Source organism: Notamacropus eugenii, chromosome 3, assembly GCF_028372415.1.
Source record: "Notamacropus eugenii isolate mMacEug1 chromosome 3, mMacEug1.pri_v2, whole genome shotgun sequence".
In the NCBI taxonomy this organism is placed as follows: domain Eukaryota; kingdom Metazoa; phylum Chordata; class Mammalia; order Diprotodontia; family Macropodidae; genus Notamacropus; species Notamacropus eugenii.
In genome coordinates, this window is record NC_092874.1 from 95,683,856 (window position 1) to 95,711,519 (window position 27,664).

Below are 27,664 nucleotides of genomic sequence, written 5' to 3' on the forward strand. Positions count from 1 at the left end.
ATATGATCAAACTGAGACTTGAAGCCTTGGAGTAAGGAGTAGGCTGTGTACCTAGTAAGTTCCAGAACCAGGCCTGAACCCAAGCTGAGAGAGCTTTTTCTCTGTGTTAAGTACCGCCAAAATCATGGAGAGTGCGTGTTTAAGGTAAGGTGAGCTTTCCCTTTTACACCTGCCTTGGTTTGAGATGTAAACAGGCAGGTCCTGACTTCCTGCTTTTGTAGCTGACTGTCTCAGAGCCAATAGCAGCCAGTATACTGTGTCAGGGCAGCTCCTTCAGAACAAACCATGGTTGCAGACCATTTTCTGTTGAAAAGTTTAGAGAAGAGAGGAAAGATTATGGTGAAGGCATCTGGGGACCTGGTGTTCAGTGGAACCACATCCAAGCTACGGGGAGATTTCTAACAGTTCACAGACATCAGTGACAGAAAACAAGTCCATGATTCACATTGCTCAGCAGCACCATGGTGAGTCTGTGTGTTCAGAGGTGTGTGTGCTCGTATGTGTGCTTGTATGTGTTAGTGTGTCAGTGTGCTTGTGTTTGGGCTCCTTGAGTTCATGTATATACCCCTGTGTGTGTGTTCATGGGTGCTTCTGGTGTTTGTTCAGGTTTGTGTGTTCATGTATTTGCTCCTGTGTGTTCCTGTGTGTCCATGGGTACTTCTGGTATTTGCATGAGTTTGTATGTGCTAATGTTTCTGTGTTCATGTATACACTCCTCTGTGCCCCTGTGTGTACTCATGTGTGTGTCTGTGTGTGTGTGTGCTCACTGTGTGCTTGTGGCAAAATGGAAAAAGCATAAAATTTGGGAAGAAGAGTTAGATCAAATAAATGGCTGACCACACCACTGTGTTCCTCGTTTAGACCTGGTCTGGGTCCCAAGTTCTGAATTTCATTCTTCACCCTGGAAAGCCAAGTGGCTTCCTCAGAGGATTGTTGTGGCAGATCAAACAAGGTTGAGATGTTGTAGGGCTCCCAAAAGTGCTCTGTGAGAGGGAGAGATCAATTATTCATTTGTCTGCTCTGTTTGAAGAAAGGACCAGCTCATTGATTACTAGTGAGTAAATGTGATTCAGTACTCCACAAATAATTCAGGCTAGAGGTATAACTCAGGCCAGAAAGCTGTGCTACTGTTGTCCCTTCATTATTTTGCTTTGCTACAAATGACTGATGACCCAGGGATCATTTAAAAATCCATAGAATTTCTGGGCCAGAAAGGATATTAGTGTTTTTCTTCTCTGAAACCCTCTCCTGACAACTAAGGGAATCAGAGTCCCAGAAAAGAGAACTGGCTCACCCAAAGTCACATGGTGAATTGGTCAGACTCAAGGCAAAAACATGGGATGTTTCAATCATGATTCACTGTTCTTCCCATAATATCATTCTCTGTTATTTCCCCAATCTCCTCACACCTAGGACTTATTATGGTCTTGGAGCTCCACTCCACAATCATTCTTAAGTGCCCTCTGTCCTGTCTATTCAAATTTCTTTTTGTCTGGCCCCCTGGGAGGAACACGTTCTGGATTTGTGGTGTGTAGGTACTCTGATTGGAGCCAAGTGTCAAGATATATCAGAATGGCATTGCGTCATTTCAATACAATCTGTATTGGTATGACCAGACCCTAGTATAGTGTCTGGCACATAGGAATAAGTGATTGTGAATTGGTAAATTAATTGATTAGAAAGAGAAGCAAACACCATTTGGAAAACTTCTCAGGCAGGGTGGCTACAGGGTGGCTATATTTTGGTGAAGTTACCAAAGAGTAAGGGTTTGGCTCTCATATAAAGTAAAATTCACATTTTAACAAGTCAGGAGCTTGATTTTATCAATCCACATAGGGGCCATCAGACTTATTTGCTAATAGAATTCACACGAAACTGTTGATGATTCAGGAAATCAAGTCAATAATTTATATAGTAAGACCGATGATAGCCTAGGACTACAATGTGCAGTTCAGTACATACTCTAAAAGGAAAACCAAACCTGTAGAGAAACCTAATCATTTTCTTAGTGAGATTGAAGTCATAGAAAAGGAAGTCCAAATCAATTGAACTCTATTGAAAAAACCATTATTAAACACTTATTTTGTACATGGTGTATACCAATATACCAGTATCCATGGTATAGAATATAATATCTAACTATCTTTATCTGTATCTGCATGTCTATACTTTTATTTATATCTGTGTATCTCTATATGTCTATATCTGTGTATATGTATGTGTGTATACATGTATCTATAAGTACAGCTATGTCTATATACACCAATATAAAGGGTAACTAGTTGGCACAATGGATATAGTGCTGGGTCTAGAATCAGAATGACTCATATTCCTGATTTCAAATCTGGTCTCAGACAATTATTAGCTGTGTGCCCTGGATAAGTCATTTAACCCCTCCTTGTTTCAGTTCACTCACCTGTAAGAGGAGCTAGAGAAGGAAATGGCAAACCACTCTAGTGTCTCAGTCAAGAAAACCCCCAAAACTGGGTTCCAAAGAATCTGACATGACTGGAAGAACTGAACAACAACAAATACATATATGTGTGTGAATATATATACATATATATGTATCCATACACATATTCATATGTATACACACATGTATGTATGCCAAGGCTAATGTCTTCCTGAGATTTATTAAAATGTCTAGACGTAACCAAATCTTGGTCCAAGTGTGGGGATGAAAAGGTCTGCAATGTGACTGAACAAGTAATGGAGGTCTTTTGCCTGGGATTGGAATTGTCTTGGTCCCTTTTCTCCACTCACTCATCTACAAGAGAAAAAAAAAGGAGAGCTTTAGGATTGAAAAACAGTTACAGAGAGTTGTTACATAGCTACTAATAACTGTTACCTGGTTGATAGTCCAGCAGCTAGACTACAGCTTTTAAAGATTAAAATTCAAAGGTAAGTGTAATACTTGGCACAAGCTAGTATTTACTTTCTAAACAATACCTTAGTTATTGAACCAGGAAGAAGAGCCCAAAGAAAAAGAAAAAGACTGAGGTTTCTTTCTACTTGAGAGGATCCTAATATTTGTTCTAGAGTAAGGTTGGGCAAACTATAGTCAGACTGGCCACCCCTTCCTTTTTAACTTTTATAATTTAAAATACAATAACTTTATTTGCTAGCTGATACCTAAGGTTTCCTAATTTCTGTCAAAACTAAGCTGGAGGACTTTCTGTGGGGAGGGATAAATCAACATTCTCAAAGCATCCCATTGGTGCGCCAGTTTAGTGGAAGCTGACAGTGCTTAAAATGTGTTGACTATCTGAGGGTATGTTGTAGGGCAGTATGGGGAGGACGGTGTCTCCCTAAAAAAAGAGCAATAATAGTTTCTATGGTAGCAGGAGAAGCAAAGCAGAGACTTCATATATGGCACTTAAGAATCTTGACTTCAAACTTTACAAAGCATTATACATCTATTATTTCACTTTGTACCTTTTCACTGGTAATCCCTCTCCTTAAAAACCCAGCTCAAATATTGCCTTCTACATCAGGAATTCTTATATTCCTAATAATTATGTGAAGATTATCAAGGAGTCTGGGGAATATTTGGCTTATATCTTTTCCTACTGGAATATTTCCATAGTAGCAGTGTTAATGGAAAGTATGTGGATTGGACAAGGCTGAAAAGGAAAGGAAGCAGATTTTTAAACCTGGCCTTTTTATTTACTACCTGGGCAACACTGGGCACATTGTTTAACTTCTCTGGAAATCAGTTTTCTTCATCTATAAAGTGAGGCGGTTGTACTGGATGATGTGTGAAGTTCCTTCGGCCCTACAGCCTATGATTTATAAAATGGCACAATTATATTTCCACTATTAATCTCATAGTGTTGTTGCTGTAAAGAAATTCTGTGAATCTCAGCTTGATGAATATTTGTGTTATTTATCCAGTCTTATTGCCTATCACGCCCAATATACATCCTCATATGTGCCTCAACCTGTCTCCTCATTGTTCCCTCATATCTGGCTGATTCATTCCTGTCCATACTGTTTTCCTCTCCCTCTGTGAGGATGTTTATCTCTTCTCCTTTCCTTCTCTAAATCCTAGCTATCCATCTAGGCCCAACCCAAGTCCTACCTCCTCCATGTAGTTTTTCAGACTCTGAAAGAACAGTGCTAGAAATGAGAAATAGACACTCTCTTGTTTTCTAAAATAGATGGAGGGTCGTATTTGACAAGTTTTCTCCCTCTAATCAAGGTCCACAGACTGTCAAAGATTTTCCAAATACAACATTTCTGGAAAGTGGATCAGTGTATTTTGGACCCTGGATCTTAGGATAAAAATTAACTTCAGTTTCATGTCTGCTGCTATCTTCAGATGGAAAGGGGAGAAGGAGATGGAGAGCCCTGTGGCAACACTGAAGTTCCTGCCAGTCAGGCAGCCCAAGGAGATGGTGAGAATTTTGATAATAAAGGCTTTTCTCTAAAGAAGAGCGGTACCAACTATGCCTATAAACAGTTGATGTTGGTCTTATGTAAAGACTAAGAAGGTGGCTCCCTAGATGATATGATATCTGGGTATGAGGAAGGTTTCCCTTCACCCTCCAATCTATCCCTCATCTACCTTGTACAGTGCCTGAAATTCCATCAGTATTGTTCCTTCATTGGGTTAAGACACTGAAGACACAAATACACTTGGACTGGACAACACATTAAGCCAGAGATCTGAAGGCTTTACACTTATTAGTGGAGTGACCCTGGGCAAGTTGATTCTTTTTGCCTCAGTTTCCTTGTTTGTAAAATGAGCTGGAAGAGAAAATGGCAAAAATCACTCCAGTGTCTTTGTCAAGAGAGCCCCAAATGGGGTCATGAAGAGTATGACATGACTGAAACAATGAAGCAACAAACTCAGTGTTTTGTAGGACGAGGATCTACTTTTCATTTGCATTCTCCCCCACATCCTTGAGAACACTTGAAATATGTGAGGTGAGGGGAAAAGAAAGGGAACCGAAAGAGAAAAGCTGAGAAGCCCCATGATATTGTGGAGAAATATTGATACTGTAATCAGAAGATCTAACAGGGTCTTGGTGTGATAGTAGCTGCATGAATCTAGGCAACTCAAGTTCTTTGTGCCTCCATTTCCCCACCTATAAAATTAAGACACTAATATCTGCATTAAATTCATCAGAATCTTGTTGTGAGAAGAGTATCTTGTCAAAGTTAAAGGGAGACATTTGCTGATAATGAAATTCATGACTGAGTTCAGTTAGGGAGTATTAATGCAGGAAGATGTGCTGACCTCCTTACTGAATTTCTCAATAAAACATGAGGAATGGAAAGAGAGAGATGGAGTGAGGCATAGAGAAAGAGGCAGGAAAAAAAAGGAAGCTTGGCCAAATGAGATGGAACACAACTCAAATAAGGAAGCAGGGAGAGGACATGATAGATCAGAGAATTGTTTTCCTACAGCAAAAATCTAGGCAGGCAGAATACAACAGGAGAACATCTGACTTAGAAATGAGGTAGTAAATAGGATCTTTGCTTACCTGTCAAAAAAGCAACTCTTTGGTCAACAAAAAACTCTCTTTCTGTCTCTCTGTCTCTGTCTCTTTCTGTCTTTCTGTCTCTTTCTTTACTTCCCTCCCTCCCTCTCTCTCCCTTCCTCCCTGCCTCTCTCACTCTCCTTCCCTCCCTCCTTTCCTCTGTTTCTCTGTCTCTGTCTCTCTCTTTCTGTCTCTCTGTCTCTGTCTGTCTCTGTCTGTCTCTGTCTCTGTCTGTGTCTGTCTGTCTCCAGTGCCTGATTCCAGCTCACTCCCTTCCTCTCCCAACTGGCACCCAGCATTCATATGTAAGCTTGGAGTAGTGCAGGGGTTAAAAGGGTGAGAATAAGTCATCTTGACTTCCCATGGTTCAAATCTTAATCAGAACAATGACTACGGCTTGGCTTTTGTTTTTCAACATGACTTGACTAATGGCAACAGGGGAAAAGGATGTTTACATCCTTCAGAATTTTGACCCTCTCGTTTTCATGTTTGTGTTTCCAGATTCAATGATGCCAAGAGAGTTGAGGCTCATCCTTGTAGGCAAGACGGGAAGTGGGAAGAGTGCAACTGGAAATAGCATCCTTGGTAGGAAGGCCTTTACATCTAAGGTCAGTTCCAGGCCAGTGACTGAGAGATGCCAAAGAGAGAGCAGAGAATGGCATGGAAGAAAACCTGTGGTCATTGACACCCCAGATATCTTTTCCTCCAAAGCCCAAATAAATAAAGATCTGGAGATCTGTCACTGTACGGCCCTTTCATCCCCAGGTCCTCATGCCCTACTACTGGTGATCCACTTGGGTCGCTACACCAACGAGGACAAGGAGGCCCTCAGGCACACCCAGGAGATATTTGGGGTGGGGATCCTGTCTCGCACCATCCTTGTTTTCACCAGGAAAGAAGACTTAGGGAAAGAAACCCTGAAGGAATACTTAAAAGGAACAGAGAACAAAAACTTGAAATGGCTGAATGAGGTGTGTGAAGAATTTCACTGTGGTTTCAACAACAAAATTGAAGGAGAGGGACAGGAGACCCAACTAAAAGAACTGATGGAGATGATAGTAGGGGTTCTCTGGAAAAATGACTCCTGCTGCTACTCGAATGAGGTGTATGACTATATCCAGAAAAATATTCAGCAATTAAGAGAGGACCTGGGAGAACAGCCAATAGGCCAGGGACAGGGTTCTACGGGAGTTTTCTGTAAGGAGGATATGGCATCAAAGGAGTCAGATCAGACCTACTCTGCCCTACAGCGTCTGATGATCATTCAGAGGACATATGGACAGCATCAAGAATCAGTGCTGAAGAAGGAGTCACCGACCCCTTGGGAGGATGGCAACTCATACTGGGGCACTCTCTGTTCAAGTTTTCCAGTCAGGCTTCTCAGTAATCCTTTCTCCTTTCTTCCATCATCCATGAACCTTCCCCATTTGTTTGCACCCAGGCCCCGTGAGAGAAAGGAAAGAGCCCAGAGCTAGGAATCATAGTAGAAGGAAGCTCAGGGTGGTGTCACAAGCCAGAGTATCATGGATGGCAAGTAAAATGCAATAAATAACCCCATCCCAAGATATGTGTCAGGCTATTATACTTCTCAATGAACTTTTCTTCCCATAATTTATCTGATTCTTCCCACATCCCTATTGGTGAGGCAGAATCAGAGGAATCACAGGTAGAAAGAGATGTTAGACATCATTTAATCCAATTCTTTTTTTTCAGAGTAGAATCCGAAAGATCCAGCTTCCAGTCCTGCTCTGCCACTTGTCTAGTTCTATGGCATGAACGAGTCACTTCATCTGATTCATGTGACAGTTGAGTAAACTGAGGAAGGCAGAAGTTAAGTGATTTTCACAGAGCCACATAGCTAGCCTGTGTGTGAGGCTAGCTCACCTGGGTGCCTTTGCTTATCTTATTTTGCATAAGGTGCTAGGTGTTGGTCTAAATTTGATTTCTTCTATACTGTTATCCATTGTTCCAGCACTTTTGGTCAAATAATGAATTTTTTCCTAGTAGGGATTTTTGTATTTTAAATTTTTATTGATATCCTTATGAATGATGTAAGTAAGACTGTCCTTAAGTTAATCAAACTAGTAATAATAAAAAGATAACCATGCATAATATAGGCTAATGACCACTGAAGAAAGTTGCCCTCTTATCAGAAACACTTCCTTCACTAGCCTGCTACTGTGATTTAAGTTCAAAGCATTAGATGTCGCTTCCTTTGGGCAAAAGTTTTGATACATGGTAAAAATGAAAATGCTCCAAAGAAGAGTGGTAACACATTAAGGTAAAGTCCTACCAGCACTTTGAGAATCAGTTCAAACATCCCCTCCACCATGACATCTTCCTTGATCTTGCCTGGCAGAATTATCTCCTCAGTCTATGAACTTTGCTGCTGGTACTTTGTTATTAAATATCTAATGAGTTATCACAATCCATTTTGTGTCAGAGTCACGTATGTCCATATCTTATCTTACTTTCTAGATTTTAAGGTACATGAAGTCAATGATCTTTTCTAACTTTGGATCTCATAAGGCCTTGTAATAGAATTTTGTGAATTGGATTTGCTCAAATGAATACAGGAGTCAACCAATAAATAAATATTTAATACCTTATCAAAGTTTAATTTGACAGGTCAACAGAGAAAGCACAGAGCAGGACCTTAAGAGGAAGAAATCTAGGACGAGTGGATAGAAAGAGGAGTTGTAATACAGAAATAAAGCAGAGGAGACTGTTTGGTATAGTAAGCCCAGATAGGACATGGGAGTGGGGGGGGTGGGTGGATGAGGAGGTTGGATAGCCCAACAGCAGCATGAAGGCATAGGAAAAGACTTAGGAAGGTTTGCCTAGAGGTGGAGAAACCAAACAAAATTCAGGTTGTCCTTGATGGGAAAACAACTATAGCTCTGGTTAAGTAAAGACTAGCTTAGCATACTGCATTGTATATCATAAGAGCTTAGTAACTGCTTTTTGACATTTTGACTATCTGATGCATCTGGGTGAGCCCTTTCCTTTCATTTATTCATTTAAAAAATCTACTAGGCAGTAAATAGCTGCCTAGCTCCATGCTACATGCTGTGGGGGACACACAGAGCTGACAGAGCTGATGATGGTGATTAGGAGGATGGGCGGGAAAAGAAGGTCATCAAGAGAACTCAGGAGGTTGCTATTAAGTACTAATGGTATTAGAAGTGGTGTCATTCAAATAAAAACAAATTTTTGGGGGCCACATATTGACTTAGAAAACTACAAATCAACATTAACTATGTTGTAGTGTATTTTTATTTACTTTACTCATTATTTCTGAATACATTTTAATCTGATTCAACCATATTTGGGAGCATTTGGCATCTCTTTTTTCCAGAGTTACTGAGAATCACAGATACCCAGAACTAAAAGGTCTGAAGAAAGCTACCCAAATTACCTTTAAAAAAAGGTAGAAAGACAAGTTCAAAAGTAGACTTTAGGCCTAAAGAGACTGAGAGTAATTATGTGATCAAGGCATGAATACACAGTTTGTTAAAAACGGAATTAATAATGACAAAATTATTTGCAAAATTGCCATGTGTATGATCGCAGCCACAGTCACCTGAAAGTGACATGGTGAGAACAGATGACTTCTTTTCCCTTGTGAAAATAGTCCCACGCTATTTAGTTTACTTGAGATAAGAAATTCTTCTTTGAACTATTCTCTTTATTCTCTTCACAAGATAAAAGTTAACAATAATTTCATTAAAAAAAGAATATCTCCACATTGCCTTCTTGATGTCATTCTCCAGATGAGACAGGAAAACAGCATCTTCAATTTTTCTTAAACCCTGACTCATCTCATCAAATTGTCTTTATAATGTTTCTTCAAAAAAAAAAGTTGATAAAGTTTTAACAAAAAAGAAATCTCTCTTTACCTTCTTTCTTCCTTCTCTATAATTTATTTTGGATCTTCACATAGCAAAGTTAAATTTATACACCCATAAGGTTTCTACACGCCTCATGGAGAAGGACCTGATAGAGTGATAGGTTTAATTGTAACTGTGAGCACCTTTCCTTCTTGAAGACCCAGTAACATTTTTGTAACCTCTGTAGGAAAGGCTTTTGAAACAGGGTTGGGATTACACACATACATATGTACATATGTGTGTACAGGCACATAAACACACCATATATAGTGAGAACCTATTAAGACTTAGGGCTTGCTTGAGAGAAATTGAAGATGCTTTTTTCCTCTCACATCTGGAAAGTGACATGAAAAGGAAAGAGGTAGAAATATTATCTCTCTCAATGAAATTATTGTATCTTTTATCCTGTGAAGAAAATAAAGACTATATATATACATATACATGTACATATATGTACACACAGGTATACATATATACATACATATATATATATATATAGATAATCCTGAATTTCACAAACACTGAAAAATGTATATTTCTATACAAAGTAGAAGACAAAAAGAAATTGTATGTGTAACCACACATTTCTATTTCATACATATCTCTTGTGTTCTTTGTTTGTTTTTCAAAGCATATAATAAATTAAACTTGATGCTTTCAAAACTGTCCTACTTGTTTGAGCTGAATTTGAAATTTATTTTGGGCAGAGCCAAGGTAGCAGAGTAAAGGCAGGGACTTACCTGAGCTCTCTTCTCAAACCCTCCAAATACTTTATAAAATAACTCTAAACAAATTCTAGAGCAGCAGAACCCACAAAAAGATGGAGTGAAACAAATTTCCAGACCAAGGTAACTTGGAAGGTTGGCAGGAAATATTGGTGATGTGGGAAAATTGGAACACTAATGCATTGCTGGTGGAGTTGTGAACTGATCCAACCATTCTACAGAGCATTTTGGAACTATGCCCAAAGGGCTGTAAGACTGTGCAATATCACTACTAGGGCTGTATACAAAAGAGATCAGAAAAATGGGTAAAGGACTTACATGTACAAAGAATATTTGTAGCAGTTCTTTTGAGGGTGGTTGAGGGGATGTCCATCAGTTGGGGAATGGCTGAACAAGTTTTGGTATATGCATGTAATGTAATGCTATTGTATTATTAAAAACGATGAGCAGGCTGATTTCAGAAAAACCTGGAAAGACCTAAGTGAACTGATCCTGAGTGAGATGAGGAGAACTAGGACAACACTGTACACAGTAACAGCCACAATATATGATGACTGACATTGATAGATTTAGCTCTTCTCAGCAATGTAACTCCAAAAGACTCACGATAGAACGATTCTGTGCACATCCCGAAAAAGAACTTTGGAGTCTGAAAGCAGATGGAAGCTCACTATTTGCTCTCCTTTTCTTTTGTTGTTTTGTTTTTTTTTCTTCTTTCTCATGGTTCCTCCTATTAGTTCTAATTCTTCTTTACATCATGAGTATTGTTAAAATATGTTTAATATGAATGTATAAGTAGAGCCTATATCAGATTGTATGCCATCTGGGGAGGGAAGAGGAAAGGAAGGTGGCAAAAATTTAAAACTCAAAATCTTATGGTGAATGTTGAAAACTAAAATTAAATAAGTTAATTACATAAAAACATTCTGAAACAAAATTTTTTTCATTGTCATGAAGAAACAAGTAGAGTATACAAGCAAAATAGACTATTTGGCAAGTGTTTTTGTCCATCCACTGACTGACAGATCTACCTTGTGTGTTGTATCTACCTGAGAATAAGAGAAGCTGATCTGGGGCTTTGAATAAGGTTAACACTTTTATTCGCTTAATTCAATTACTTTTATTGAATTTTAAAAACAGTGATTTCAGTGGTGTTTTTTATTTAAACATGAGGAAACAAAACTTGATTAAGTGAGGTGATATGATAAAGCCATTAAAATTCATTTTTAAAACATTTCATAGAGTTCCCCAAAAACTATGAGACAATTTCTTTAAATTGTTTTTTTTTTAATTTGCTGCTTTTTAATACAAAATATTTCTAAATCAAGCGCATAGCTTGTTGTGCCCTAAGGAATGCTATCTTCTGTATTAGGCAGCTCCTATTTACCATCTTACTAATGGACTTGCTCATTTACACATGCCTAAATTCTTTTTATGATTCCTATGATATATATATATATATAATGTAGTATGTGCACATGTATATACACATACACGTGTGTATATAATTCACTAAAGCATGCAATCAGCACTGAATTTGTCTCTGCATGCCCTGAAATTAATAGCAAAAAAAGTAGATGGGAAGCATATTAGCACCTGCCAACTCACAACAAATGGCTAACCAACATTCCTGGCACTCAGTAGGTCTACACCACTAAAATTAGAGCTCATGACCACATTACCACCACCTTCATAAGTTTATCTTTAATAGTCAGCTAGATAATCTAATTACTTCAGATCAAAGATATTTAATTAAATGGCTTGCAACAAAAGTAGCAGCAAAACATGACATTGACCATAAATCTGGGGTACACTCTCCAACACACACATACACACAGCCTCAGTAGGAAGACTGAATACACATAGAGAATATATAGAGAAAGAATATGTGTATAAACACCATTTAGAAGGAAACAGATTTGAATTCACATCTCTTAGGATGAAAGGTTACTGATGGTTTTGTAATGGGGGTGGCCCAGTGAGATCCCAGTCCTTGTGAGCATGTCCAGCATGCTCAGCATGAGCTAATTTCCCACATGACTTTGGAGCATGTCCAAGTATTCTATTTCTGATCCATTAACCATATAGTAAAGAGACTGATTTTTGATATACTGCTGAAGTGGATATGATAGTGCATACAAAGAATGCTACGTGGGCACCTCAGCCCTTTTTCTTTTCTTGGTGGTAAACAAGGAGGATGAACTGCAACGAGCCTCCTCTAGATAAGAGAGATATCTCAACCCATCTCTGATCCATGAAACTAAGAGTACATGGCCCTGCTATTCCTAAGAGAAGGCATAACAATAGGAACACTAACCTCCTTCTGCTAGCTACCTAGCTCCTCACCTGGTCTTGTGGGACTCATATTCTTTGAAACTTTCTCCTTTCTTACTCTTGAGTGAAGGAGTTTCAGAGTAGGTTGCAACCTGGTGAATTTTGAAAGGCTGGGAGAGGGAGCCACCAAAGATCTGGGAGCTGGAGTCCATGCCACATTTTACAGACAGCTGACACTGATGGGATCAGAGTCTTGAGTGACAAGTGCTTGACTGGCATAGCAGTTGATCTAATGCAATGAAGAGGGCTTCCACATTCATAAGCCCACTTAGTGGTGAAAATGTTTGGTGAAAACTATTTTGAGGTTAAGCCCAGTCTCCCTAGGAACAAAGCTGCTACAAGGGTGAGTATACCCCTCAGTTATTGGGAAGGAAGGCCTTGTAACTTCTGCCCTTGCTATATATTCTCAGCAAATATTTCTTCATAAAAGCCAACTGCTCTTAATTAGTTAAATGATACTGAAACACTAATCACTCAAGGACATTAATAACACAACGGACAATTGAGAGTGGGGAGTACACACCAGAAAGGGGGCTTGACTGAACAACACTAGAGAAAGACACTCTTTCAGTCCCTCAGGGTTGAGATCTCTCCTCTGAGGAAGAGACACAGCTACCCTCACCTGTAGAGACACAACTCATTGATGAAAGTGGGAGTTGGGATAAGAATCTCCAGAGTTTACAAAGCTAGATGCAGTAAATTGCTCTCAGTGACTATAAAATATGTTGGAGTTTTGTACACAATCATCAGTTCCCTTTAATAATGGTCAGCCAAGAGGCTTTAGAAAGCATAGTATATTCCTTTATAGAAATGATAGGTTTCTATTAAATTCAACCAGTGTTTGTTGCCTGTCTTCTACATGCTTAACCTGTTCTGGTTTCTGTCCAAAAAATAGGGGAGAAGCAGCTTAAGGAAGTAGGAAATACACTCGGTATCTGAAATTGGAAGGTCTGGCTTCAACATTTGCATTTGTGCTACTGGGAGCACACTGACTTTTCTAAGCCTTTTTCCTCAGGTAAAAAATATGGATGATAAGCTCACATTTCCTACCTCATCATGTTGTGAAAAACCTGGAAGTGCTGTCCAAGTGTGGGCAATTGTAGATTTGGGTGAAGGCATCATTCCTAATCTTGCAGAGACTACTGGAGGATTTTGGACCTCAAATACTTATGGAATCAGGCAGTGTGAAACAGATCCAGCAGCTAGATCTATGTATGAAAGGAAGTCAGAGAAGGCATTTCCTAGATTTAGAGCTAAGAGGGACCTTAAAAATCACCTAACCCTCCCACTGTCATTTGATAAATGAGGAAAGTGAGACCAGTAGACATTAAATGGTTGTATTCAAATTCAGGTAGATCATGAGGAGCAGAACTAGATTTTGAACCTATGTCATCTGATTGGAATCCATTGCTATTTTAAATGCACTAAGCTTCCTTCACCATGGAAGTTGGCACTGGCGGAGAAGATTTCTTGAAGGAGATGAGTTATGAGCTAGATTTTTCAGGTTATGCTTTAAATTGACTTAAGCAGAGTGATAGGTAGCCATGAAGTGATCAAATTTAGAAGGCATTGCTCATGACCATTGCCCCGATGACTAATAAAGATGGTAGAAAGCAGCAGCTATTCATGACTGGTGGTGCCCAACGAGCCACTAAAAAACTGGCTGGTCCCCAACCAATCATTATAAAAACTGCTGGGCATCACTCTCCATAGGAAGAAGAAGCCAATGGTGGCAACACTGAATACCCACAGTTTTGGGTGATATTTTCTTGATTCATATAAAGCTCTGAGTCTCAGGAAGACTGTTTCCCATGATATCTGGGACCTCTTTTTCTTTTCCTTAAACTCAGCCAGTTTCTCTATAAATTTTCTGAACTGCTCCTCTGGCCTGGCCCATTGGAGCTCTTCCAACAGGCTATACACCTCGTTGGTGTAGTGGGTTCCCCTGTTCTTCTGTACCAGCCTCTCCACTATATCCATCAGCTCTTTCACTTGTGCTTCCTGTTCCCTCCCTGTGGCCTGGTTGTTGAAGGCACAGACCCGGCCCCTACACTGTGCAACCAGCTCTTTCAGGGCCTTGTTATTTGTGAACCTGATGTAATCTTCCAGAGACTCTTCCCCCAGATCTTCCTTGCGGGTGAAAAGGATGATTGTGTGCTTCATGATATTATTCCCAAAGATTTCCTTCACCTTCTTCATGGCTTCCTGGTCCTCCTTGGTGTGGCGACCTAGCTGGGTCACCAGGACCAGTGCGTGGGGCCCCGGGGAGGAGAGGAGATAACATTGAAAGATTTCTTGATAAATTCGACCTTCAGCAGACACTTCTAGATTAAAGATATCAGGAGTGTCAATGATTTCAATTTCTCCTCTACCCCAGCTCCGGCTCCCTTTGCTGCAGGTCTTGGTCACTGGCACTGCCCCAAGCTTGGACACAAACTCATTCTTCCCAAGAATACTGTTCCCTGTCGCACTTCTCCCAGTTCCTGTTTTCCCCACCAGGATTAGCCTCAGCTTGGGCTCTTGTAGCAGCTGCCTCTCCTCTCCTGAATCTGGAGGGAGCAAACACTATTATTAGGAACTCAAGTCTCCCTTTTCAGGATAATCTGGGCACTCTCTGGGGCTTAGTTTTTCCATTTAACAAAAGAAGAAAAATTAACGAAAAACATATTCATTGTGAGAGCTAACTCTCAGAATTGACTCCCCTGCCTCCTTCTCAGGGCCCTTAGTCAGAGACCCAGAATTGCCCTTGCCACTCAGGCTTACCCCTTCAACAATGCTCCATGCTCTGTCCTGGGCTCTAGACCTAGATCTGCCACTAACACCATGTAAAATCTCCATTATTGCATCCCTTCTCGTCTCTGAGCTTTGATTTCCTTATCTGTCAAGTGAATTTACCTGTTCTGCTCCCTCCAGCTCTTCTCTTCCTTCAGTTGATAGTTATATACCTTGTGAACTTGCATTAAATATGACCTTACTGTTAGTCAATAAAAAGTGATAATAGACAGAGGCAGCTTAGGGACACAATGTGGAATCAGGAAGACCTGAGCTCAAATTCTTCCTCGGGGACTGACTATGTCTATGACCTGGGCAGTTCCCTTAAAGAATGTCAGTATCAGGTTCCTCACTTATACAAGGGGTATAACAATAGCATCTATATTACAAGATTGTCATGAGGATCAGTTAACATAATGTGAGTAAGTGTTTGCAAACCCTAGAACTCTAAACCTTGCTACTTGCTACTAATAAGTAGTTTAGACAGTGGTTGTGTTACTGACCTTGAATATCTCTCAGACATCTGAACTGACAAACAGAGCCCCTCTTCCTCTACAAAGTAGTGGGTCTTTCCTATTGGCCTTGACATCTTGGGCTGGGAGGGCGGAGCTTAGCACTCAGCCTATAAGTTTTTGCCACCTAGAATTCTAGCAGAAAGTGGGCATTTGGGCCCTTCCAGAAACATTCCTTACCATAGGGATTTTCTTCATCTTTTGCCACTTTTCTTTCTCTCATGTTTACCTGCAACAGCCACAGAAACAATGATTTAAACAAATGGTGAACATTTTGGGTGAGTCATTATTCTTGGCATTATGGATCTGGACAGACCAAGGGCAGGGTAGAGACAGTGAGTGTAGTCAGCAGTCAGCTATGGATGTTTCATGGACTGAGGCCATTGTACATAAGGTTGGAGTTAGGAGACTTTCTTTCTAATCCTGCGGGACCTTGAATGAGTCAGTCTTTCTATTTGTCTCAGTTTCCTCATCTGTAACTTGTGCTAAATAATCTCTCAGAATCCTTCTTGTTCTATGATCCTCTGTTTCAGTAATGGGTGGCTAACATTCAATGACATTTGATTCATTCCATTGGGTAAGAATTATCATCTTTTAAAATGAAAATACCCATTACAATTAACACACTAATGCATAATACCTTATCAGGTGGGAGATGGAGATTCAAATCCTAGAGCAGGCACTTATTAGCTATGTGATACAAGTCAAGCAGCTTAACCTCTCAGAGTTTCCTCACCTGTGAAATAGAGGAGTTTGTTAGACATCATAGGGAGCCACTAAAGGTGCTTGAGTACAGGTATGACATGGTCAGATTTGTGTGTTAGGAATATCAATTAGACAGCTGTATGGAAGACTGAATGGAGACTTTGTTCATTATGAAAGAGAAAAACTTGTAGGCTGGGGAAGTTCGAGAGCCCCTGAAATCATGGATTCTCACAGAATAGCTCTCTCCTTATGTGCAAAACTAGCCTTGCTGATTCAGAGTCAAATGAGAAGCACTCCTGCTGAGTCAATTTTTGACTTTTAACAAACATAAAACTGAGACCCTGAGACTCCTGAAATGTTAAATGTTACTACACTCCACCTAGTTCCATCAGCACAATCTGGGGCATTTCAGATTTTTTCTGTCTCTTCAGCCCAACCCTAGGTCCTTTGTGAATGGAGGATCTACTCCCTTCAGGGAGTTGGCCAGAATCTGCCATTGGCTGACAGAATAAGCCTCATAGTGTAGTTTACTGACCATAGAGCACTTTCCTATTGGTCTAGGCCAGTAGAAAGTAGGTCTGAAGTGGACAAAAATCTGACTTCTGCTTACCTCTCCTATATTCCACCACATCTACTGAGCTCCTAGCCCAAGGCAAGGTATTCCTCCCACAGCTCCCCTGTCCACCAAAGCTCAGCTACTTTCCTCCAAGCCCTCTCTGGCCAGGGGCTGCTACCTTTGAGCTGCAGTGTGGTCAGGAAACCCCAAATGTCAGAGCTGAAAGGGACCTTAGAGTTATCTAGTACAACCCCTGCTTTTGACAGAAGAAGAGGCTAAAGCTCAGGGTGGGCAAGAGATTTATTTGCCCAACATCTTGCAGGCAGGAGCAGAGTAGTTACCAAAACCCAAGGCCCCTTTGATGAGAAGCTGAGGGCGGACATCCACTCACAGACAGGGAGAAGGGAAGAACAGAGAATGGAACCTGTCTTGAAAAAGGACTCAGAGAGTAGGGGAAAGATTTTAAAGACATTGGGAGCTTTTATTTTAATGGAATAAATGGAATAAAACAAGTATTTCCATAACATAGCACAATAAAAAAGATGAGAGTATATGAAGCTGCAAATTTACCATGGATGACTTCCCATTCCTTTCAAATATACAACAAAGTTATCATGTAAATTTCTTTCTTTTTCTTCCCTTTCCCCACCCTAAAGATGAATACCATTAGACACAAATATGTATATGTAAAATTATTCTGTGCACACTTCTATTTATCAGTTCTTTTTCTGGACTCAGATAGCATCCTTCTTTGTTTGTCCTTTATAGTTAATTTGGGTATTTATAATACACAAAATGGCTTATTCACTCAAAGTTGTTCTTAAAACAATCTTGCTGTTACTGTAAATAATGTTCTCTTGGTTCTGTTCATCTCATTCTTCATTATTTCATGCAACTCTTTCCATGTTTTTCTAATACCATTGAGCTCATCATTGCTTAGAGCACAGTAGTATTCCATAACCATCATATACCACAATTTGGTCAGCTGTTCCCCAGTGGATGGGCATCCCTACAACTTCCAGTTCTTTGCCACCACAAAGAGATCTGCAATAAACATTTTAGAACAGAGTTTTTTTTTTTCCTTTTCCCCTAATCATCTTTGGAAATAGACCAAGTAGGAGTATTGCTAGGTCAAAAGGTATAGATAGTGTAATAATTCCGTGGATATAATTCCAGATTGCACTCCAAAATGGTTGGACCATTTCACAGTTCCACCAACAATGAATTAGTGCATTAAGGGCTTAAAGGGAGTGGAAGAAAAAGAAGAGGGAGGATATGCAAGATAACAAGAGCATCAGGGAAGGAAAAAGGTAGACAGAAGGGAGACTAGAGTCCCAAAACAAACTTATGGGATTTGGTGATGCCTGAGTCTGCTTCCATGGTCCCCAGAGGGAAGAATTCTCTCTCTTTCTCCCTCTATCTCTCTGTCTCTCTTTCCCTCTCTCCCCTCTCTCTCTCTCTCTCTTTCACTCTCTCCCTCTTTCTCTCTCCCTCTCTGTCTCTCTCTCTCCTCTCTGTCTCTCTCTCCCTCTCTATCTCCTTCTCTCTCTCTCTCTCTCTCTCTCTCTCTCTCTCTCTCTCTCTCTCTCTCTCTCTTTCTCTCTCTCTCACTTTCCTGCTCCTCCTCCTCACTCTCCCCTGTATTGCCCCGTTGAGCCATACTCCTGACCTCTCTGACACTCAGATGCATCTCAGGACTGAGGAAATGGAGGTGAGATGTGCTTTAGGTTTCTCACCTTTGAAGTGAATTGGAGAAGGAAATACCAAAGGATTCCAGTACATTTGCCAAGAAAACCTCAAATGGACTCACAAAAAGTTGGACACAATCGAAAATGACTAAACAGCAGTAACAACAACATATACCAGATACTGATGGCATTGGAGTAACAACTACAATGAAGGAAACAATCCCTACTCCCAGGAGCTTACTTTCTACATGGGCAAAGCAGTAGACACAATGAAAATGAAAAGTGGGACTGGGTGTTTAGGAGGCAGGAAAAACGGGTTTTAAAGTGCACAAAGAAGACAAAATTAATCATAGACAAGGAAGACTTCTATAGACTCTGAGACTAATGGTCAGAACCTAGAGAGTCAGGAGTAAAGAAGCTTTGAAATAGTTTCATGAAATAAGCATAAAAACAAGGAAGTAAATGAGAATATCATCCACTGATTTCTGCTCCTGCTTAGACCTCAGACTTTTCTGCTGTCTCCAGAGAGCCTCTGACTCTCCTTTATTGACTTAAACATTTATATCCAGTGATTTATTACCTATTCACTTATACAGAGGATTTGAGGTGGCTGACCCACAAATTTTACATTTGGGGACCAGGTGTCTAGACATGTAGCTAGTAAAGGCGCAGATAAAAAAAGAGGGCAGTTGCATGCTGGGAGATGTAATATGGCACAACATGGGTGGGAGCTCCATCCCTCCACATCTGGTGTATCATGGTTTGAAAAAATCTTTATCTTTGACTGATATGAAGGGAATCAGGACTCAATTCTGTATATAGACAGAGTTTACACAAAATCAGGGATAGTTATGAACAAAAGAAAGTAAGTTCATTTCATTTAAAGCTCCTATGCCAACTTTTGGAACCAATTTGAAATATTTGTAAGAGCCTTTCTAATTAACTCTGCCACTTCTGTCAGTATGCTTGTCTCTTGCTCTGCCTGTACCCTTAAGTTTTTCATATTTTCCTCATATTTTTTCTGTAGCTCTATTTTTTTAGACTCTTTTTTGCGTTTGTCCTCATCTGTGGGGTTTGGATTCTTAGCATATTCTTCTTCCAAATCATGGATGTTATTTTCGAGATGCTGCTTGTGTGTTTTCTTCAGGTGTTCTATAGTTTTGTTCAATTTTTCCTCAGTTTTCCTGTATATGGTATCCGAAAAACATGCTCCCTGATTATCCTCCCTCATTTTCTCTACTATATTCAGGAGTTCTTCCACTTGGGCTTCTTTCTCAGTGCCCTGGGCTTTGTTATTGAATGCACAGCATCGCCCTTTACACTCTTCAAGGAGCATTTTGAGGTTTGTACTAGATCCTTTCAAAAACTCTTCCAGTGTCTGACCGTCCAGGTCATCTTTCCGAGTAAACAAGACCACCAGGTACTTGGTGAGATCCCGCCCAAAGAGCGCCTTGATCCAGCAGACGGATTGCTGCTCTTCTTCCGTGTAGCGTCCTAGCTGCAGAACCAGAATGATGGCGTGTGGCCCTGGGGAAGAAAGGATAACACAGCGACTGATCTCCTCACAAGTGGTCCACAGACTTTGCTTTGTGTCAAACAGCCCCGGTGTATCCACGACCACAAGGTCTTCTTTGGACTCTCGATTTCTGATTCTCCTTTGACATTCTTTGGTCACTGAACCAGATGAAATCTCAGATTTAAAAGATTTTTCCCCAAGGATGGTATTCCCTGCTGCACTTTTTCCATTTCCAGTTTTCCCAACCAGGACAATCCTCAGGGCATTATCAGGCTGAGATTTTACACTGTCACGAGGGATCTGTGTTTTCTTCAGGTGTTCTCTTGCTTCGTTCAGTGTTTTCTCAGTTTTCTTGTATATCGGATTTGAAAAATACGCCCCCTGATTATCCTCCCTCATTTTTTCTATTATATTCAGCAGTTCTTCCACTTGGGCTTCTTTCTCAGTGCCCTGGGCTTTGTTATTGAATGCACAGTATCGCCCTTCACACTCTTCAAGGAGCATTTTGAGGTTTGTACTAGATCCTTTCAAAAACTCTTCCAGTGTCATATAATCCAGATCATCTTTCCTAGTGAACAAAACCACCAGGTACTTGGTGACATCAGGCCCAAAGAACTCCTTGATCTGGCAGACACATTGCTGCTGTTCTTCCGTGTAGCGCCCTACCTGCAGAACGAGAATGATGGCATGTGGCCCTGGGGAAGAAAGGAGAACACAGCGATTGATCTCCTCAGGAGTGGTCCTCAGGCTTTCCTTTGTGTCAAACAGCCCAGGTGTATCCACGACCACAAGGTCTTCCTTGGACTCTCGGGATCTAATTACCCTTTGACATGTTTTCGTCACTGCATAGGGCGAAACTGCAGATTTAAAAGCTATTTCCCCAAGGATGGTATTCCCTGTTGCACTTTTTCCATGTCCAGTTTTCCCAACCAGGACAATCCTCAGGGCATTATCAGGCTGATAATTCACAATGTCATCAGGGATCTGTGGGGATAAATTTGAATGATTGAAAACCCCATCATCTGGGTAATAAGGAAAGGTGAGGCAGGGCTACCACTACAGGAGGGAAGTTGTTAGAAATGACTGGGTTTTAGATGCCTAGTTAGCCTTTTATATCCTCAGAATCTTAAAACTCTGTAGACCTCTAGGATTGACTTTTAACCCAATGTAAACAGAAGTGGACTGAGTTACAAAGAAACATTCCATATGATCTAGAAATTAAAAACAACAACAACTAGAGATTAGAATCACTACATAAGGCTGCTAAGTGGCCCAGTACATAAAGTGCTGGACCTGAAGTCAGAAAAAGCTGATAAAAGCGTTGTTCTGGATTCAGGAAGACTTGAGATTAAAACTAGCCTCAGATACTTACTACCTGTGTGACCCTGGGTGAGTCACTTAACCTCTGTCTGTCTCAGTCTCTTCATCTGCAGAATGGAGATAAAAATAGCATCTACCTCCCAGGGTTCTTGTGAGAATAAAATGAGATAAAATCTCTAAAATATTTTGCCACATATGAGGGGAGGGAGCAAAAGTCACGGTTTGTCCCCTATGGGTCTATAGGCTGTCTTCCATGTCTAAAATGTACTCTGTCCTCAGCACCACCTCTTAGAATCCCTTATCTCCTTCAATGCAGAGATGAAATGACACCTAGTTCATGAAGTCTTTTGTAATTTTAATTTATGATGAATCCTCCCCCAAAACGATCTGGTATTTATCTGGTATTTGCTTCTTAAGCTATTGGATCTAGAGCTGAAAAGGACCCTAACAGTCACAGAGTCTGAGCCCCTCATTTTACATATGAGGAAACTAAAGCACAGATAGATTTGTAACTAACCCATGGTCACACAGCGATTTTCTGAAGCAGAATTTGAATCCAGGTCTTCCTAACTCTAAGTACAGAGCCCCGTCCACCATGTGAGGCTGCCTTTTGTTATAAGCATACTTTTTCCCCCTTTTAAAAGGGAAACTTCTTGAGGGCTTCACTTTTGTCTTTGTTTTCTCAGTGCTTAGCAGAGGGCCTGGCCCATAGAGAGCACTTAATACGGCTTTGTCCTGAGTCATGTATGTTCATCTCCCCCATCAGAACTAAAGCAAGGATGATATCTTCTCCTTATCTGTTATTTCCACAATGTCTAACACAGTAGTGGGCATATCTCTATCTATTATCCACCAACCAAATCTGGTCCTTTTGATGTTTCTGAAGGTGAAATTGATTTGGGTGAAACTATTGCTTGACCGTTGGTCTCTGGCTTTATGAGTCTCTGCTCCTTTCCCATGACCAGAGAGGACAAGACCATTCAGCTCCACTCCTCACTTCTCTGGCTGGGAGAGATCCCTGTCAAAGTCATAAAGTCAGTACCATTTCTCTTCATTGCTTTCAGATGTATCTTTAAGGAGCTCTGTTTCTGTCTTTGGTCTCCCTAAAATGAACTTTCCAGCTTGTCAGGTTGACGTTGACTGCCCAGGTCTTCCCCTACTGTGGTTCTAGATCTTTCTTTCTCTTCTCCCTCCATCAAACCTTTACTGCTTTATGTTCTATTCCTTAGTGTCCAGGGAGGTGACCAACTTGCTAATCTATAAAATAATTTAATAATGATAATAACATTTAATACTTTAATCATCATAATAACTAATTAATACTATGATACTAATGGCAGAAAAATAGCTTGCTGTGTTATCCCTTCCTGGATCATAAGTATTTTAAAAGCCACTGCCTGATTGTCTTATGGTGAGGTCTCAGTTGAGACTATATAACTTAAATTTGGGGATTCCCCAATCAGCATGGGTTTTGGGTTCTCTCCAGCTTCTTTCAACAACACAAGATTTCAAGCAAAGGCAGAAGATGATGAGGGTAATACAAGGCTGAGGCTCAGCAGGGCAAGATGGATGATAGGATAGGGGGACGAGAAACTCAGAAAAAGAGAACAATGTAGAATTGAACTGGTTCATCTAAGGATCTAGCAAGGAGGGAGGAGAGTATGGACAATGCAGGGGTGATAATCTGGGAGACAACTGAAGGGCATGAGGATTGAAGGTCACAGTGAAGATAATGAACAGGTCTGGAGTAGCAAGGCAGAGGGAGAGGTGGGATGACAACTGATTGTGATGACATAAATAAATCTTAGAATTCATCTACACTGATGTGGAGCACCGAGGGATGATGGCAAGATCAGTGGTTACTCTATACTACTCATCGGGAATTTTTCACATAGAACCTCCTACCATAGTCACTGTGTGCCTGCTTCGGCTCCCTGGGTCTCAGGTTTCTCATCTGTTTACTGAAGGGGTTGGACAAAATGACTCCTAATATCCCTTCCAGTTTGAACAGTTTATAAATCTAATACTTAATTGTGGTGCCAGACATCATTGTCTTTTTTTTGGACAGCCAGACTTAGGAATCATCTTAATGACACAAATTCCTTTTTTGGAGGGAGAAAAAAAGGAGTTGACAAGAATCTCCCACTTCCACTTGTTTCTGTAGCTCAAAGCACTGAAAAACTTAAAATACAAATGACATTTTCAAAAAAGAGAATATCATTAAATCATTATCAACCATTAATGCCTTAGATTTGATAAATTAATCAGATGATACACTAACAGAGAGGTGAGAATGTGGCACAGATAGGTCATGGGTAACAGGGAAGGGAGGAAGGCAAACCCTGGAGGGAATATATGCCTATTTTAGGGCTCCTTAGAGGGGAGTCTTTAGCTCATCCAGCAAGAGTCTCAAAGTACGAAAGGGGGTTCTTAAGAGGGAATGGAAACTGGGAAATCACTAGAAATCCCTGTCTCTTTACTTCATAATTCTACTGAGGACAGATTTCTTGTCACATTACTAAATTTTATATATTCAGAGTTTTATATTTATAATTTACTTAGAGGTTAGCATATAATTAATGGGTCTCAGTCATTTATTCTTAGGCCATTAGAATTTCCTACCCAATAAAGTAGAATTGATTAGGTTACTTTCATAGAAATATGACCTTGCCATGATCTGGGGGAGACCCAGGAATGAAACTGCTCCATTTTCTCTGTGGGGCTAGCCTCCATCTGTCTAAGTGACATAGATGTCAAATGGAGAAAGGAAAGAAGCAAATTGACTTTGGATTAGCTCTCTTGACCTAAACATTCTATGTGTCTGTGGAGTCTATTTATGATTTTCAGTTACCAGAGTACAAAGAATTGAGGAAAGTGATACTTACAGATATACTTGTACTGGCTCCCATTTTGAACAGTAGTGAAGTAGCAGGGCTGCGAGTGGGGAAGAAGAAAGACAAAGGAAAATGTACATTTGTATTTGTTTTGACATTTGTATAAATATGAACACTTAACTAGTACATTTTATTTAGCACCTGTTGTGTACCTATGTTTCCCATAACTCTAGTTAGCCCTGCAGAAGACATAAATGAGATATGGGAGATGTCCCCTGACCACAAGAAGCTGACAACCTACTTGGAGAGATAAGACATACAGATAAAACAAGGCCTGAACTATGTGGCATAGATTATAAATGTTGGGAATTTCAAGGGCAAGGTTGATCAGTAAGGATGACCTCCTCCATGAACCCTTTGCAGATCGTTCTTACTGGAGATGATCTCCCCTTCTCTGAGCTCATGGATTTGTTGATTGTGCAATTCACAAAGGCCTTGAAGTTTTATCTTAAATTGGAGTTATTTGTGTGTCATATTCCTACCAGAAAATTTTAAATGCCTGAAGGACTTGTGTCTTAGTCTCCCATCTGCACATTCTTCTACAAAGCCTAATGCAGGGTCTTGCTCATTGAATGCACTCTTTAAAACTTTGTATATAGAAGGCAAATTAAGCTGAACCTTGAAAGCAAAGCAGAATTGTCCTAGATTGGGGAAGGAAGACTGGGTATCCCATAATTCTTCACTGTTACTCCTTGGAGGAATGCCTAGGACTCCTCATGATGTGCCCCAAACAAATCTGATTTCATTAGAGTGTCACCAAAATTTCTTCAGGCAGATACAGAAACATTCACAAAAATGCTCTAACAATAAGACTTTCTGAAATATCTGAGACCCATGAAAATTGCCCATATTTTATAATGTATTGAGACTTAAAAATGCTTTCTTTCCAACAGCATTCTTAGGTACATAGTACAGGTACCATTATCACCAATTGACAGATGAGGAAACTGAAGCTCAGAAAGTTGCCCGTTGCCATACAGTTAGCACTGAAGGGAGGATTTGAACCTCCTATAACCATCCCATCTTTAGTTCTAGCTCTTCTACAAGTAAAGTCCTTTATGTACTGCATTTAATATATTTCCATATACACACACATATATGTATATATGCATATACATATATATATAATCTTATGCTTTTCAAGATGCCTATTAGCTATTAGCTACCTGCCATGTGATCATTGATCAAGCTGATTATGATTGGCTATTGATAGACTCTCGATTCCTCCTATTCTTTTTCCCTTTTGTGAGTGAGTCCAAGAGGAGGAAGCTTAGGACAGAAGTCTAAGGATCCAAAACATCCCTTGCTTTTCTAGGCATCTTGGAGCACCAGTAGACATTGACAAGAATGTGATAACTACATCAAAATAAATGGGAATAAAAACTACCATAAAGCAAAAAACAAAACAAAACAAAACTGAATGATATGATATAATGAATAACAAAAGTTTGAGATGAAAAAGACAAAACAGAGGTCAGGATTCACAAGTGTAGAACAGGAAATATGATGTTGGATTCTTTTCTAATATTTCAATTAGTTGTGATGAGTATCTTTCCTCCTTTCTCTTTTTACTTTTTTAAAATATGTATTTGACTTAAGTGTTTACTCTCCAGTAGGGGAGGAGGGAAAGATTTGAGGTCAAGGAAATCTAAGTGATGAAAATACAACAGATATCAACAAATGTGTGTGTGTTTTAAAAGAACTTCCTGCTTTCTTTTAACAAATTCCATTATCACCAAACACCTTCTGATCTATAATTTGCTCTCCTGAGGATCTGTATTTGTCACCTTACAGGAACAACCCCCCTATCTGAAATCAATTAATTGTCACTCTAATTTAGCAATCAGTCTCTTGTGAGTTTAGTTTACTTGAATCAGGACCCCCAAGGCCTAATTAGTCCTCACTTACACAGGTAAAATTCAGTTTTTAGCCTAGAAAGCCGAGGTTCCCTTCAGGTTTTTGATCAATTATGACCCCACTAAGATTTACACACCTTATGAGACTCAGTTTGGGAAGCCAGGAAACCAGGGCAGCCTCTCTTCCCTTAAGGGCTTCTTGTTGAAGCACTAGGGTGGTTGGGGCAAAGTTGCCCCGCAGAACAAAGGGCAATACTGCTCTCCTGGCTTCCTCAGGCTGGTTGCATGTAAACTGTCATTTAGATTCTGGGACAGAGCTGAGCAGGGGCAGGCTCACTCCTACTGTAAATCTAGTGCTGGTAGGGACCTTAGAGACTGTCAAATCCAAACACCTTCTTTTACAGATAAGAAAATGGAGGCCCATGGAGGCTAAGTGACTTAAGGTCAGACAGCCTGCGAAGGTCTAGAGTAAGATCTGAATCCCCATCTTCCTAGTCCAGAATGCTATCCATATTTATCATGTGTTTAGGGCACAGGTGAACATGTGCAGTCCTCGACAATTATTTAGAGGAAGGGTAATCATGGGGAGAATGTTTTTTTTCTAAAAATCATTGTAACATGGACCATTTCCTTCAGTAATATAGAGTGAAAGAAAGCTATTAAATAGAAAGAGGTAGACTGACAAATTAGCTACACATTTGTATCAAAATGACCCAGCATTCCTCTCACAATCCCAAATTCCCAAATCCCTGCTCTTTTCCTTTCTGTGTTCACTCTCCTGGCTCCTCTAACCCATTACATCTCTCCCCCATCCCCTTTCCCAGCCCTTTCCAAGACTCACCTTCTCCCAGAGAAGTAGAAAAGATCTTCTCCACCCGGCTGGTAAAGCGATCTGAGGTGCTGCTTTCTCTTTTGCTCATTAAACCAAAAGTTGTCCTCGTATCAGAATGTTCAGGGAGTGGCCTTAACCAGTGAACTGGGGGGCCCTCCTGGGGCAGTAGGCTATAATGAAATCTCCTAATTTGTGAAAAGGTAGATTAACAGTGTTTCTGGATGATTTGATGTGCTCTCCAAGGTCTACATAACCCCCAAATGCCAGCTGGCCATGGTGCTTAAATTCTCCTAGTCAGAGTTGGCTAGAGTACTTGTGACTAGCTGGAGGTTGCAAAGTTAGGAAGTAGCAGATCTGGGATCTGAACCAAGGTCTTCTAACTCCCACTTGGGGTTCTTTCCATTACTCCTTTCAAGAGGTAGGAACAGATTCAGAAAATTGTAAGGATTTATATCGTTTAATGTTGTGTCTCATCCTCTGAGTTGGAACTCAAGAACAAGGGGTGAACTACATTTGAAGTCAAACACAAAAATCAGCGTCTTTGTGAAGGAAACGACTCAGGAGTTCACAGACTT

At 40.3% G+C, this 27,664-nt stretch overlaps 3 protein-coding genes across 6 annotated transcripts; 1 reads left to right on the forward strand and 2 right to left on the reverse strand.

The window, feature by feature from the left end:
* Positions 1–209: 209 nt before the first annotated feature.
* LOC140533006 (GTPase IMAP family member 6-like) lies at positions 210–7,921 on the forward strand. 3 transcript variants are annotated; one of them, XM_072652257.1, is made up of 3 exons: positions 212–464; positions 4,205–4,400; positions 5,991–7,921. In XM_072652257.1, exons 2-3 carry the CDS (start codon positions 4,325–4,327, stop codon positions 6,962–6,964), a joined length of 1,050 nt encoding a protein of 349 aa, XP_072508358.1. In that variant the 5' UTR covers positions 212–464; positions 4,205–4,324; the 3' UTR covers positions 6,965–7,921. The 3 variants fall into 3 exon arrangements, with proteins under 3 accessions (XP_072508359.1, XP_072508358.1, XP_072508357.1); XM_072652256.1 differs by having other exon boundaries at positions 4,325–4,400; XM_072652258.1 differs by lacking the exon at positions 4,205–4,400 and having other exon boundaries at positions 210–464.
* Positions 7,922–11,199: 3,278 nt separating this feature from the next.
* Positions 11,200–27,136, reverse strand: LOC140533007 (GTPase IMAP family member 1-like). 2 transcript variants are annotated; one of them, XM_072652260.1, is made up of 5 exons: positions 27,099–27,136; positions 24,393–24,441; positions 16,363–16,458; positions 15,903–15,951; positions 11,200–14,987 (listed from the first exon to the last, which is right to left on the reverse strand). In XM_072652260.1, exons 4-5 carry the CDS (start codon positions 15,943–15,945, stop codon positions 14,059–14,061), a joined length of 972 nt encoding a protein of 323 aa, XP_072508361.1. In that variant the 5' UTR covers positions 15,946–15,951; positions 16,363–16,458; positions 24,393–24,441; positions 27,099–27,136; the 3' UTR covers positions 11,200–14,058. The 2 variants fall into 2 exon arrangements, with proteins under 2 accessions (XP_072508361.1, XP_072508360.1); XM_072652259.1 differs by lacking the exon at positions 16,363–16,458 and having other exon boundaries at positions 27,099–27,127.
* LOC140533005 (GTPase IMAP family member 7-like) lies at positions 17,440–27,134 on the reverse strand. The gene is made up of 3 exons (XM_072652255.1): positions 27,099–27,134; positions 24,393–24,441; positions 17,440–21,171 (listed from the first exon to the last, which is right to left on the reverse strand). The coding sequence occupies exons 2-3, from the start codon at positions 24,414–24,416 to the stop codon at positions 19,561–19,563; spliced, it is 1,635 nt and encodes a 544-aa protein (XP_072508356.1). The 5' UTR covers positions 24,417–24,441; positions 27,099–27,134; the 3' UTR covers positions 17,440–19,560.
* Positions 27,137–27,664: the final 528 nt, after the last annotated feature.

Coding starts and splice junctions, on each gene's coding strand:
- LOC140533007 (XM_072652259.1), bottom strand. CDS start 24,416: ATGGGAGCCAGTACAAGTATATCT. Junction 15,952..24,392: donor GAGCCAGTACAAGTATATCT/GTAAGTATCACT, acceptor TGGCTGTTGCAG/GTAAACATGAGAGAAAGAAA. Junction 14,988..15,902: donor AGATGAAGAAAATCCCTATG/GTAAGGAATGTT, acceptor TGCTCCCTCCAG/ATTCAGGAGAGGAGAGGCAG.
- LOC140533006 (XM_072652256.1), top strand. Junction 4,401..5,990: donor TCAGGCAGCCCAAGGAGATG/GTGAGAATTTTG, acceptor TTGTGTTTCCAG/ATTCAATGATGCCAAGAGAG.
- LOC140533005 (XM_072652255.1), bottom strand. CDS start 24,416: ATGGGAGCCAGTACAAGTATATCT. Junction 21,172..24,392: donor GAGCCAGTACAAGTATATCT/GTAAGTATCACT, acceptor TTATCCCCACAG/ATCCCTGATGACATTGTGAA.